Genomic DNA, 14,885 nt, shown 5'->3' on the forward strand with positions numbered 1-14,885 from the left:
ACCTTTTCCTAGAGTGACTGATTCCTGCCAAGAAGGAAAGTAGGGTTGGAACCAAAGACACCCATTCCACATTTCTCAGAGAAAGAAAGGACATGGATCAAATTATATTTCTCTGTTCCTCTAATATTATTAGTCTAGAGGAAATAATTTTTTGGTTCAAGCTACACTCCTAATCAATATCCTTTAATAGAAAAAGAGACGCCCACACTGTATTTCCAAGACTTGATTTCCTTCCTATCAAATGCCACTTTCATATTGAATATATAAAACAAATAAAACATTTTATTCAAGTGAAATCAAAACTGGTATCAGAAAAATTAAACATATGAGAATATGTAGAAGATAATAAACACAGTAAATGAGCTTTTCTATTGAAAGTAAGTTAACTCAACTGAGAGAGTCTCAGATCTCATCCAAGGGGAAATCCCTAAAGTCTCAAGTGCAGCAAGCTAAGTATAGGGACATAAGTGAGTGGCAGTGCTTTATATATTGACCTCTTCCCAGAGCTTTCTCCTGCTGGAGCTGTAAAGAGCCTCTTTCAACTCTGGAAGCCCAGAGATCCTGGCTCTTTTTTCTTTCCCATTCTTAACAACTTTTCTTATTTCTCAGGCACAGGACATTGAGTAATCCATATCCAATCCATATCCAATGAATGGAGAGCTACAATTGGTCCTTGTGCCATGGTAACCACCATTTTATATATGAGGAAACTGATATTTAGGGAGATGTTAAGTGATTTGCTTATCATCCCCCAATTACTAAATGTTTGGGGGTGGAGTCACACTTATTTCTTAATGGGTACTGTGCTCTGCCAACTACATTATGGAGTTGTTGCAATTTTGATTATGAGGGACAGTCAGATAAGATATGAAAAATACACTAATTTACTTGTCATTATTGGTTAGAGCTCCTACCAAGTGTTCTTTCCCTCTAAGATGCTGTTTCTGTGTCTTTAAGGTAGCCTAACTTCATATCCATTTCTGTGTAGTTGTTTTTGCAGACTTTAAATGGCATATCAAATGACCATCATTAGCCCTAGTGGATTCAGAATTTAAATCTTTGTTTTCCCCTTTATTTGTTTTAATAATGATGATAATTAACATTTATATTCTCCTTTAAGGTTTGCAAATTTCTTCACATGAATTATCTCATCTATTTTCACAATAACTTTATGAAGTAGTTATTATAGTTATCCCCATTTTACAGATGAAAAAACTGAGGATGAATGTGATTAAATGACTTGCTTACAGTTACACAACATCCTGAGAGCATTTGACCTCAGGTCTTCCTTCCTAAGAGCCAATGTTGTAGCTACTATTCAACTAAGCTAGTTCCCTCCCCCTCTTAACATGCCTTGTCCCAACCCCCCCCCAAAAAGTACACATAATGTTATAGTTTTCTAAAAATCGAGTTGTCATAAATATCTGCATTCAGTCTTGAGGGCTTTTTCTTTTCTAATCTCATTCTTACTACTCCTGCCCTACTTTATATTTTCTGAAAATCGTGGCTCTGATAATCACAATCATAGTGTAGTACAGACTTTTTCTGAGAAAATGATACCATGGTTAGCAAGGAATACCAGATACCACTGGAGTACATTTTCAGTCAGGCTTCCTAAAGTCATGTCTAATAATGTTAGCTTTGAAAAAATTCATTTCTCCAACATATGATACAAATGGTGCTACAACTGGATCAACATTTTCTTTCTGTGGGAGATATGTGTTGGGTTGTGGCAAGAAAATATAAAAATATCACCAAAATAAGCAATGGCAATTTAGTCAAGGAAGTCAGTATGAATGTTAATTAAGAACTGAAATTTTTAGTACATTTGCCAGTCCAAAAGGTAGAACCTGGCATTTGTATTTTCCAAATTAAATAAGACAAACTGTCTCCTATTTGTTTCCACTTAAATCCTCAAAGATTATAGGTTCCCTGAAGATTAATATGAACACAATCCTCATGACCCTTTCCTGGGCCATCTTAAATAAAAGATTCATAAAAGATTCAATAGATAAAGATGAAGCTTTTTCTTAGAGCAAAAGGAAACCCTAGTTCTGCCAGTGATAAAGTGGTTAAAGAACTTCATGTTTTTTCAGTGTTATTACTGATGATTTTTAACACCTTTCCTCGTGTAGAAGACAATGAAGATGATCTATAAAAGAGATAAAGTAGACAATCATAAGCCTAGAGGCAATTAGTCCTGGGGAATGGAAGCTCCTCTTTTTTCCCTTTATGTACTCTCAACTTACCTGAGTGCTGGCACAGAGTAAGCACTTCATGTTTGTTTAGCAATATGGAATGGAATCGATCTACCCCTTTTTATTGAATTTTACTCATAAGATTCAGTTCTTCCAAGATGTCTCTGTCTCCTGAACATTAACTGTGTATGTTTGAGCTCTCTTGATGTGTCCATGCCATAATAACATGATTCCAGGTTAAATCAATTAAACTCACCACAATCAATCAATCAATCAATCAATCAATCAGAATGAGGATTGTGTTTTCCTTACCTAATCAAAAACCATTCTTGTTCCCTTCAAAAGGTCTACCTTCCACCTTTAAAAATCACATATGCAAGTTTTAGCAGTGGACAGAGTGACATTCTTCATTTCTCTACAAGGTTTCACAAATCCTTAAAAGTTTTTTAGCTTCTCTCAGCAAAGTTCCTGTAGATTTTAAAAAATCCCTATAGGAGTTAGAACATGATTCCCTACCAAGACCCTTTTTGAATTTAAATAACTCTTAGTGGTCTCTGGAGTCAAATATCTGACCCTACTCTGTCTAGGCTTTCCAGTTTTTTATTCCATTATACAAGTTCAACATTTATTTCTCTGATGATACCCTTCACTTCTGGTGTCAGATGCCCCTTTTCTGCATACAAGACAAGCAGCCTTCTTTTCTATAGAACACCTGGTTCCTGATTCCAAATGGCATTAGTTAGTCTTTCACTAAAACATGTAGACATAAATCCTTGGTTTTGACATCTAACAATTATTCCAATAGGCAGCTGTTGCTTCAGCATTGTTTTACCCTTAACTGTCATAGTCGTTGGCAATTTCATAACATCTGCTCACATTGCCAACAATACTATAACATCCATTTTTCCATTCCCCAATGTTTTTATGATGACAGATTTTGTGCCTTTTTTCATGAATACTGTAATTGGGTGGTATGTCAAAATAAACTTGTATCTTATCTACATTAACCCATTTGACTGAGTAGATAATCATAATAATCTTGCTATAATCCCATCAGGTGCAATGAGTTTTCCACTGTAGTTCAATAAATGCAGACAAAATAAAATATTTTACCGTAGACAAAAGACATTATAGCATATCATACTAACTATTACAGGTTTTGGTTTTGATCATTGTACATTTTTTTGTTCAGTCATTTTACTCGTATCCAACTTTTTGTGACTGTTTGGAATTTTCTTGACAACGAAACAAGTTGTTTGCCATTTGCTTCTTTAGATCACTTTACAGATAAGGAATTTAGGCAAACAGGGTCAAGTGACTTGCCTAGGATCATATAGCTAATAAATGTCTGAAGTTAGATTTGAACTCAAGAAGATGAATCTTCCTGATTCCAAACCTAGTATTCTGTTCTTTGTACTGACCACCTAGCTGCTCTTAGCTGCCCATTGTACATTATTCATAGAATATTAGACATCAGGAACCATCTAAACCAGAGGATCTGGACATTTCTTGTTCTCATAGTTACTTTTAGCAGTCTAGTGAAACCTATGTGCTTTTTTCCAGAATCATATTTTTTAAATTACTGAAAAATACCCTATTTTAGTATAGGTTAATGAAAATAAAGATGTATTATTTTTCTGTCATCTTGAAAGATCTCTTTAATTCTATTCAAGTGTCCCAGGTAAAGAAACATAATCTAGTCTTATGGATTAATTTATCTTGGAAAAAAAATTAACAAAATCATGAAATAATGTTCAAGGTTGTATAGTAAGTTGAAAATATGGCTGGATTCATAAGTTTTCAGATTTCAAAACAAGTGCTCTTTTTACTATATCTTGCACTTTTCCCCTGAAACCGCATGCCTATGATTTACTGAGCTTCCAGTCTAATCTTTTTTTTGTCACTAGTTTTCTGAACCTTCCCTGAATGCACAAGTTCTACATTTGTTCTTCTATTTCATGAAAGAACTTAATGATTCTCTGATTTCCTCTTAGAATGTAAAATAACTTATTTTGATTCTATCTTTGCAAACTTGTCTCTGACACTTCATATTTCCTGTTGACCTCAAAATGGTTCATGTTTTAACAAAAATCATGGTGTCAACATGGGTTTTGCATTGGAACTTAGAACCATAGTGTCCAAAGATTAAAAGTTTCACAGGTCATCCATCTTTAATCCATATTAAAGGAACAAATGAGGAGTACTCAGGCCATACTTAAAAGAACTCTCCCATACTTTATATGTTCCTTTTGTATTCATTTTTATCAATGCTTCACAATCTGTCATTTCAAAAATTATTGATAAGACATGGAGAAACATTAAACTTGCTCAAATCATAATGAAGAATGGTAGACCACATGTCACATGTAAGTGTAAACAAAGATAAACAAAATTCAAGGATATGATCTCTCCAGAAAAGAAGAAAATTCCTTTCATAAAATGGGAAAAGAAAGAAAAGGATTAGATCATAATAAAATAGTACACATCTATCACAGAGCAATTTTTCCAATTATCTAGTTACTTCATAGTAATAATCAGCATAAATCTAACCAATTCAATGCTATGTAATTATAACCAATGCTATATTTTATAAATGTGATTTCATATAATCTTCCTGATTACTATGATTACATATCACTGACGTAATGAACAATTAATTCATGTCTGTTTTACTCTGAAAAAAATCAATACCATTTACACAGAAGGATGGATTTTGTATTAGAAATGTACATGATGATTGTTCAGAAAAGTAGTATATCCGGTCAAAGTAAAGCAATTACAAACCTAAATAAATCATTCCTTATACTCAGTGAAAACAATTTGGGGAACACATAGAAATGTGAGAGCTATGAAACTGATTTGATTTAAATGTTAAAAGTTCCCAATTACACTGCACTAGCTCCCATAAGGGACACCAGAAAGTCATCAGAGGTTGAGGGGACATATTGGATGCTTTTTTAGTATGAGCCCTTGCTATCAAAAGAAAATATTTTTTCTATGTCCTATGGTGAACCTGAAAACATCATCAGACCATTCACTTTTATGCCTGGTTGTCCAGGAAAGGTGACAAGGGGCTTTTGAAGTAAAGACGTTTCCATCACAATTTCCCCATGGGATGAATCTATCTGTGTCTTGCTGTCCTTTCTGCACCCCTAGAAAGATCAGATGAAATGTACAGAATTGCTTGAGGACATGATGCAGTTACATTACCTGCTTGTCCACCTTGCTATTGCTTCTTAAAGAAGATAGCAAGCTGTGTTTTAGTACTCACAATTTTCAGCAGCCTCGGTGGAATCAAGACTGTTTGAACACTGAAAATGAGGGAGGAGAGATGTAATCAGAGCTCTGACATTAATTGGACCAGGGACATGTTATCTCTGCTCTACCACCCAGCCATGTCAGAGAGAATGAACACTCTTGACATTAAACGGGAAATCACTGTTTCCTGTTGTATTGGGGAAAACAGCAGAGCAAAAGCCCAGTTCAGCTTGACTTTCTTGCACAAAGAATGGTGTGTTATTTCCAATAAACACATGTCAGCAGTATTCTGAAATGATGGATTGCAGCTCTTTCAGCTATAGTTAAAAGAAAATCAGCTTGTCCCTTCCTTGGGATAGTATAGTATGTGAAAGATGAATCCTGAGAAGTGTAATTACTATTTAAGAAATTGAACTTTTGGTGTAGGGGATAGAGTATGATCAGTGTCAGGAGCTATGGGAGACAAATACTATTTGAGTGTAATTAAGTCTCTTCTTTTTTTTCAAACTGTCTAGAAAATAGATTTGATTTTCAAGATATAATTGAGTTCCAGATGTTAAGCACAATTATAACAAATGGAATAAACTTACCTTGGAACCATTCCTTTGTTTATGTTTATAGTTCATTGTAAAAACATGTTAAGGTATGAGATTTTATACTTCCTCATTCTTTCCTTTAGTGAAAAAATATTTATATGGTCGATTGCTTTTACTTTGTTTATTTTTTTTCTCAACAACATGGTTAACCTAATATGAGAGATAATCTGAATAGTATGCTGATAATAGTCAAGATTAAAATCATAACTATCATAATTTACTTTATATCAGGCTTGTCAGAAAATAATTAGACCAAAAAGTTTCTTTATTTAGGAAATTCCATACACTAGTCATAAGGTCTAAAGTTTGGATTAATAATTTTATAAACAGATTGGAATTTTACCACACCTTTCAGGCCCACATATTATTTAGCCTATGAGACACCTTGAAGCAGCTCTCTTATCACAAAATCAGATGAAATCTAAAAATGACAATTTTGTTCATCACTTGACATACCTCATGCATCTAGACTGCACATCATAATGCCAAAGTAACAACTATCTACCAAGCGAGAAATCTGAATGTAAATATGATTTTCAAAAGAGAGAGGCATCACAATATATTATAAATAGAAAGCTGGTATTGAATCAAGGAAGACTTGGGTTAATATTCTACCTCTAACACTCAATTCACTATGTGACCAATCAAATCTTTAAATCTTTCATTAGATAATTCTCCCAAGACCATAAGTTATAGATAATGGACCAACTTGAAAGGATAGAGTGATTTTCTTCACCAACCCAATAATTTTCTGTGCCAAAAATTTTAAGTCTTAAAATAGTTATCACTATCCTCAATCCTTATTGACCTTCACCCATATGCTAGTTTATCATTATTTTCAAGAGTAGATATATAAGGTGGAGCTGGTTTTTATAAGGTCAAATCTTACTGTTTTACATCTCACTCCTTTTTAGAATTTACTCTTTCTTTAGTATTTAACCCAGTCTCATTATTTCAAATGAAGATTTTCTCATTTTCCTAACTTAAAAGGAACCTTGAGTTTTCATTGTACATTTATTTCTATTTTATTTCTAGACAAGGAATTTAACAGTGGATGGAAATTATGGAGCATGGTCACCATGGACACCTTGTACTCATACGGATGGAAATATGGTTGGTTCTTGCCTCTGTCGAACTCGTTCCTGTGATAATCCTTCTCCTCAGTGTGGAGGCTGGCAGTGTGAGGGCCCAAGCATGGAAATTGCTAATTGTTCCAGGTATGTTACATGAAAATATAGAGCATGGGATGAAAGATTTAGAGCTAAAAATAATTTTATATATTTTAAATTTTGCTTTTAGAAGTAGTGAAGGGCTTAGAAATCATTGTATTATCCATACTAAAGGTTTTTTTTAAGTATTTAAAGACTTCATAATACCAGCAAAAATAAAAATGATTTATCTTTAATGGTTTTAAACTTTTTTTCTCAGTTACATATAAAGAAAAATGTTTTAAATTAATTCTTTAAATTATGAGTTCTAAATTATCTTCCTCCTTATCTTACCCCTTCCTTAGAAGGAAAGTAATTTGATAGATTATACACATACAGTCATGTAAGGTATCTCCATCTTATCCATATTTCAAAAGAAAATGCAGACCAAAAAAAGCAATAATAATAAAGTAAAAAATAATATGTCTCAATCCACATTCACACTCCATTGTTTCTTTCTCTGGAAGTATATAGGATTTTTCATCCTAAATCCTTTGGAATTATCTTTCATCATACTTCTGAGAATAGCTAAGTCATTCACAGTTGAATATCATACAATATTGCTATTGCTGTCTCCTGATTTTTCTCATTTCACTTTGCATCAGTTCATATAAGTCTTTCCAGGTTTTTCTGAAAGCATTCTATTTGTCATTTCTAATCAGAGTACAGTTATACAACCATTCCCCAATTGTTGGGTATCTCATTAATTTCCAGTTCTTTTCCACCAAAAACAATTACTATAAATACTTTTATAAATAAAGTTACTTTTTGTTTTCATTTAATATCCTTGGGATACAGACCTAGTAATAGTATTGCTGGGTCAAAGGGTAAGCCCAGTTTTATAGAGTTTTGAGCACAATTACAAACTGCTCTCCAGAATGACTAGATCATATCACAACTCCACCAACACTTACATATTGTCCAATTTTTTCCTTATCGCTTCTAGATTTGTCATTGTCCTTTTCTGTCATATTAGTCAATCTGATAGAGGTAGTATCTTTAATCAGTAGTGATTTAGAGCACGTTTTTTCCCCCTGAATATAGAAAATTGTATTTCTTCTAAAAGCTGACTTCATAATATTTGGATATCTATCAATTGGGGAATGACTTGTATTCTAATAAATTTGACCTAGTTTTCTCAATATTTGGTAAATGTGTTTTTTTTTTTAAATCAGAGAAACTTGTTGTAATTTCTAGTCCCCGCTGCAGTGTCTTGCTTTCTTTTGAATCTTCAATGCATTGATTTTGTTTATGAAAAATCACTTCTAATTTGATATAATCAAAATTATGCATTTTATATCTTTTATTGTTCTATATGCCTTATTTGGTAACAAATTCTTCCTTTGTTCATAAATAAGACAAGTGAAATAGTCCATACTCCCTTAATTTATTAAGGATATCACCCTTTATGTCATGTGCTCATTTTGACCTTATCTCAGTTTGAGATGTTGATCTTTTTAGTTTCTGTCATGATGTTTTTCATTTTTCCCAGTAAATTTTGTCAAATTCTTGTCCCCAAATCTTATATCTTTGGGTTTGCCAAATACTAGGTCACTATGGTTAGTTATTATTTTGTATTATATACTTAATCTATTCTACTTATCCTCCATTCAATTTTGTAGCCAGTACTAGATTATTCTGATAATTTCTACTTTGTAATGCAATCTGAGATCTGGTGCTATTAAGCCACCTTCCCTCACATCTTTTTTCTTCATTGATTCTCTTGATATTCTTTAATTTATATTTTCCTAGATGGATTTCTTGATTCTATTTTATCTAATTCTCTAAAATAATCATTTGGTAGTTTGATTGGTATGCCAATAGATAAAATAAAATAATTTAGATAGAATTGATATTTTTGTTATATGGATTCAGTCTATTCACAAGAAATTGACATTTCTGCAGTTGTTTAGATCTGGCTTTATTTGCTTGAAAAATATTTTGTAATTGTGTTCATGTAATCAGTGAGTTTGTCTTAGTAGGTAGACTCCCATGTATTTTATTTTGTCTGCAGTTTTTTTAATAGAATTTCTTTTTTATCTCTTTCTGCTAAATTTTGTTAGTAATATACAGAAATGGTGTAAATTATATGGATTTACTTTATATCCTTCAACAGCCTTGCTGAAATTGTTAAACAACTAGATTTTAGTTGATTCTCTAGGATTCTCTAAGGATACCATCATATCATATACAATGTGTGATTGTTTTACTTCCTCATTGTCTAAATTTTATTCCTTGATTTTCTAGTCTTATTGTTATGGGTAATATTTCTAGAATAATATTGAATAGTAGTAATGATGGACATCCCTGTTTCACCCCTGATCCTATTGGGAAGGCTTCTAGTTCATCCTCATTACAGAAAATGCTTGCTGATGCTTTTAGATGGATACAACATATCATCATAAAATATATTATTCTTATACTTTCAAAAAATAAAATAGATTTTTCTTTAAGCCAGAAATGTCAATAATACACCCTAGATAATCATCACTAGACAAGACTGTATATCACCAAATGGAAAATCATTCCTACCCTTTTCTGTTGTAAATGCCAGGCTAACAAGTCCCATGTTTGTAATATTGAAAAATCCTACATCGGTACAAAATATGAAATCATATATTAATACTGCAGAATTATAAAGTATGGTTTCATCTCATCTTTAATTCAGATATTAGTGTATAGAGGCTCAGAAAAAGTGACTAAAGCATTGAAAATTTTTCTGAACATTTGCCTTTACATGAAGATTTTCATTTGGCCAGAAGGAACAAGGGGAAAAAATCATTCAAACATTACACCCTAGGACGCTGCTTGACTCTTTCCCCCATACCCCAGTTAACACAGAAATCAATACCTAAAATCCACCAGCTTTTTTTTTCCTTAATATTTACTCAGCATACTTGAGGCACTGGCTTGCATATTTGGGGTATTCATTTTTATTTTATTTTAAATATATGCTTCATATCAGTTATGAAGAAGAAAATATCCCATTTTGTGGTTAATGTGGGTAAATTTGCATAGGCATAGTTTATGAGTGGGTTTGGTTTGACAATAAAATGTCAATTACCATGTGTCTCAGAGCATGAAAGAAGTGGTCACTTGATTCATGAAAACCCATTCAAACATTTCTGGCATTGGAACATCTGGAGTTTCTAGTTTTCTCCTCCCCAAAAAGTCATGTAAATTAACCATAATGATTTAGAATGATCTACCCTTTCAGTTACATCCTTCAACCTCGTCAAAGTTGTTAATTAACTAGATTTTCAGCTGTTTCTCTACGATTTAATAAGGAGACCATCATATCATATGTGAAGAGTGATGCTTTCGCATTTTTGGCAAAGTTTTTTTCCTTATTTTAACTTTTACAAAGAAATTATATATATTATTAAGAGATAAAATATATTGATATCATGCATGCATTTTATGAATTTCTCAGTTTCTAAAATTTTTGGTGTCATCTACTGGTTTTTGCATGTCATCTGCAAGTTATACAAAACCACACCCAAATTCTCATTTATTCTTGTGCTGACCTGTTATGTATTAAAACCATAATGGAGAAAGTTGTGATATGGAAGGGATACCTGTACTTTCTAATAATAAACAAAGCCTATTAGCATATTCTTAAATGTATTAGAATGTATTCAATCTAAATGTCATATTGAAACATCTTGAAACAAAATAACAGTAATGTGACCTCTTGGCAGGAAATTTCAAATGAATGATTAAATATTTTCTGAAATTAAGCAGGGAGTTCTTTATATGTTATATTGGTTAGAAACATCACCAACATCATCTAAGTGAAGGTTAGGGATACAGATTGGGATTTATAAATAATGTACTCCAGCTCCTACCTGAAGTAAGAATTTCCTTTATAATATGTAATATCAGTGATCATTTGGTCATTTTGACTTTGCTTGATGGATCATCTATAGCAATAAAGACTTGATGCTCCACAACACTGCCAGTAAACATTTTAGACAATTCTAATTGCTATCCTTCAATATTAGAAGAACAAAAGGTAGGTCGTCTGTACACCGAACTCTTTATGTTGGATTTAGGAGAAAATGAGAGACATAGTCAGGGAAGGATGGGTTGCCACTTGCATTGTTGGAGGGAATACCAAAAAAATGAGATTCTAGATCTATTTAAACATACATTAATAAAATTATAGATTTTGAGGAGATAGAGATTTTACAGCATATTGAGTACAATCTCCTCATCTCATAGATATACTGAGGTACAGAGACAATAAGTTACTTGCCTAGGGTAACATAGCAAGTCAAGTGTAGAAAGAACAATTGGAACTAGGTCTTGTATACTTGGCACTCTATCCATTATGCCACCTATCTGCCAAGTAGAGTAATTATCCACAAGTCCTTTATAATTAATTAAATATGCATGAGTGTAATTTCCACATCCTAGAACGGTTACCAGGGCTTAAGGATGATGTTTACTTCAGGAGTATCTTTTTTTCTTTTGTATCTCAAGAGCTCTCATATTCATTCTTATGTGGTTGAACATGGTTCCTTGGTACTTGAACTGATTCTTTCTGAATGATTGTGACTGCAGTATTTTTTCCCTATACGGACCTTATGAATTTTGTTTATGACATTTTTTAGACTTTTCTTTGTAGTATTTCTTTGAGTTAGTGATTAATTTTCATTTTTAATTTCTTACAATATACTGCTTGTCTTCCCCTGTCCCCGATCATGTTTTCCAGGGAGTTCAGGGATTTTAAAATTATCTTTCCTTGACCTGTTTTTTTTAATCAGTTTTTTTTGTTTTGTTCTAATATACCTTGCTAGCTCATTTGTCAGTAATATTTGTTTGATATATTCTGATTTTCAGGGAATCTTTTATGTGAATAAGATTTGTCATTGCCTCTTCTAAGCTATTTTATTTTTTCCATTTCTTTCCTCAATAACTTTTATTTCATTTTTTCCCTTTCTTGTTTCATTTCTTCTAGGAATTCATTTAGTACTTATAGAAAATCCATTTTCTTTGAGTCTTTTTTGCAGTTGTTATAAAATTACTCTCTCTGTTTCTTTTTAGAATAACTACATATTATATATGTATCTGTACATATATAACTGATATAATTTATTTTATATGTGTAACATGTTATTTTGTGTGTGTGTATATATATATATATATATATATATATTTACATTTATATGCTACTAGCTACTAGTATTTTTATCCCTCCTGCTTCATTACCTTGTTGTGACTCAGGGGTTTTCATAGGTCATGGAAACTATGAACTATGTCATGCAGGAAATGCCAAGACAGAGATCTAATAATGGAGAGTTCTGAGAAAGGTAATCTATTGGATAAGAGAATGGCAAACTACTGCCATATCTTTGTCAAGAAAACTCCATGGACAAAATTAAAATGATAATTATATATATATATATATATATATATATATATATATATATATATATATATATATATATATATATATATATATATATATAACAATGAGCCCCTCAGGTCTGAAGGTGTAAAAAACAGTATTGGAGAAGAGCAGAGGACAACTATTAGTAGTTTTGGTTCTAATGAAGTGGGCTGAAGGGAAGCTCAGTTGTGAGTGTGTCTGGTGCCCAAAAGAAAGTCAGCTGCTTTAGAGATCAATATTGCATAGGAGCCTGGAAGTAAGATCTATGAAGCAGTGTGTGCTGGATGTAGTCAAAGAGAAGATGGAAAGATTAAATAGCTGTATCTTGGGTTGTCAGTGAATTAAATGGATAGGAAAGAGTGAATTTAATTCAGGGTCTCATTACATATACTAACTACTGTGGGCAGGAATCCCCTAGAAGAAATGGAGTAGGCCTCATATTCATTAAGAAGCTAAGAAAAAAGTAGTTTTGGGTTATAATTTACAAAATGACAGAATTATATAGGTTTGAATCCAAGGGAAACCATTAAACATCACTGTAAAATAAGAATTTACTCTGATAATTGATTCCAAAGAAGTCAATGTTGATCAGATCTACAAAGATCTACAATATCTTCTTGAAATAGCACCAGAAATATGTCACATTCATTATAAGGTATTGAAATCTTAAATTATGAATTCAAAACATAATTGGAATAACAGACAAGATGGTGTAAAAGATGAAGAAGACAGAGACTAATAGAATTCTGTAGGGATATCTTGCTGGTCATAAAAAGCTTGTTTTTTCAGTAACACTAAAGGTGACTCTACATATGGACATCACTACATGGTCAAAATGGAAATCAGATTGATTATATACTTTTAACCTCACACAGAGAAGTTCAATACAGTCAGCTTAAACAAAACCTGGAACTGTCATCATGAGTTCCTTATTGTAAAATTCAGACTTAAGTTTAAGAAAGCAAGGGAAATCATCAGATTATGTAGGAAAGATCTAAATAACATCCCAAGTACATATGATATGGAAGTGATGAAAATATTTAAGGGATTAGGCTAGATCTGTTAGATAGAGTGTCTGAAGACCTATGTATACAGGTTTGCAATATTGTACAGGAGGCAGAAACAAATAGAGCAAAAAGCAAAATATCCGCCTTATAAATAGCTGAGGAGAGAAAGAAAGGGAAAAGTGAAAGGCAAAGATATACCCAACTGAATGCAGAATTACAAAGAATAGGAAGGAAGAAAAGTTTTCTTAAATGAGCAATAGAAAGAAATACAATAAAATGATAGAAAAGGAAAGTCAAAGATTTTTTATCATGAAAATTAGAAATTTCAAAGGCACATTTTGTGCAAAAATGATCATGATAAAATTAAAAAATAATTAACAGAATTAAAAAGAGATGGCAAGAATAAACAGAATAACTATCCAATAAGATATTAACATTACCAATAACTTCAATGATGTGGTTACTAATTGAGAGCCAGAAATCCTGGAGAAAGAAGTCAAATAATTCTGCCAAAAAAAAAGTGGTAATGGAAGTGATTGAATTCCCACTTAGATACTTAAAATCCTAAAAGATGATGCTGTTAAAAGGTTGTAGTTAGTATGCCAGAATATTTTATGAACTCAAGTGGCCACTGGATTAGAAAAGTTCACTTTATGTTCCAATCCAAAGAAGAACAATATCAAAGGATATTCAAATTACTAAACAATAGCACTCATTTCACATGCCAGAAAGGTTATACTTAGGATTCATAAAGCTTGGTTATAATAATATGAACTAAGGGTTACCAGAAGAGAAGACGGGTTTTCTAAGAGGAAAAGGAACTAGAGACAAAATTACAGCATCCAACTAGATTGTGGAGAAATCAGGGGGATCCCAGAAAAACAATAGAAAACATCTACTTCTGCATTAAAATCTTTGAAGGTGTGGAGCACAAAAAAATTTTGCAAGTCTTGAAAGAGATGGGAGTGCAAGATCATCTTACTTGTTACCTGAGGAACCTCTATATGAGCCAAGAAGCAAAATCACAATTAAACTTGAAACTGCTGCTTGATTTATGATTGGAAAAGGAGTATGACAAGTCTATATTTTGTCATTTTATTTACTTAAATTTTAGGAAGAATAAATCGTGTGAAATACAAGGATGGATGTATTAAAAGTTGAAATTGCTGGGGTTGCTGGGGAAAACATCAGCAAGCCCAGATAAGCATATGATACCACTCAGA

General features: G+C 32.4%; 1 protein-coding gene across 1 annotated transcript in view; it reads left to right on the forward strand.

The window, feature by feature from the left end:
* The window catches only part of SEMA5A (semaphorin 5A), a 657,936-nt gene that overhangs the window by 526,387 nt on the left and 116,664 nt on the right, over positions 1 to 14,885 (forward strand). The window contains exon 14 of the mRNA XM_007486811.3: positions 7,088 to 7,269. Coding sequence (XP_007486873.1) covers positions 7,088 to 7,269 — 182 coding nt within the window. The remainder of the gene's footprint in view (positions 1 to 7,087; positions 7,270 to 14,885) is intronic.

Source organism: Monodelphis domestica, chromosome 3 (genome assembly GCF_027887165.1).
Source record: "Monodelphis domestica isolate mMonDom1 chromosome 3, mMonDom1.pri, whole genome shotgun sequence".
Classification (NCBI taxonomy): Eukaryota; Metazoa; Chordata; class Mammalia; order Didelphimorphia; family Didelphidae; genus Monodelphis; species Monodelphis domestica.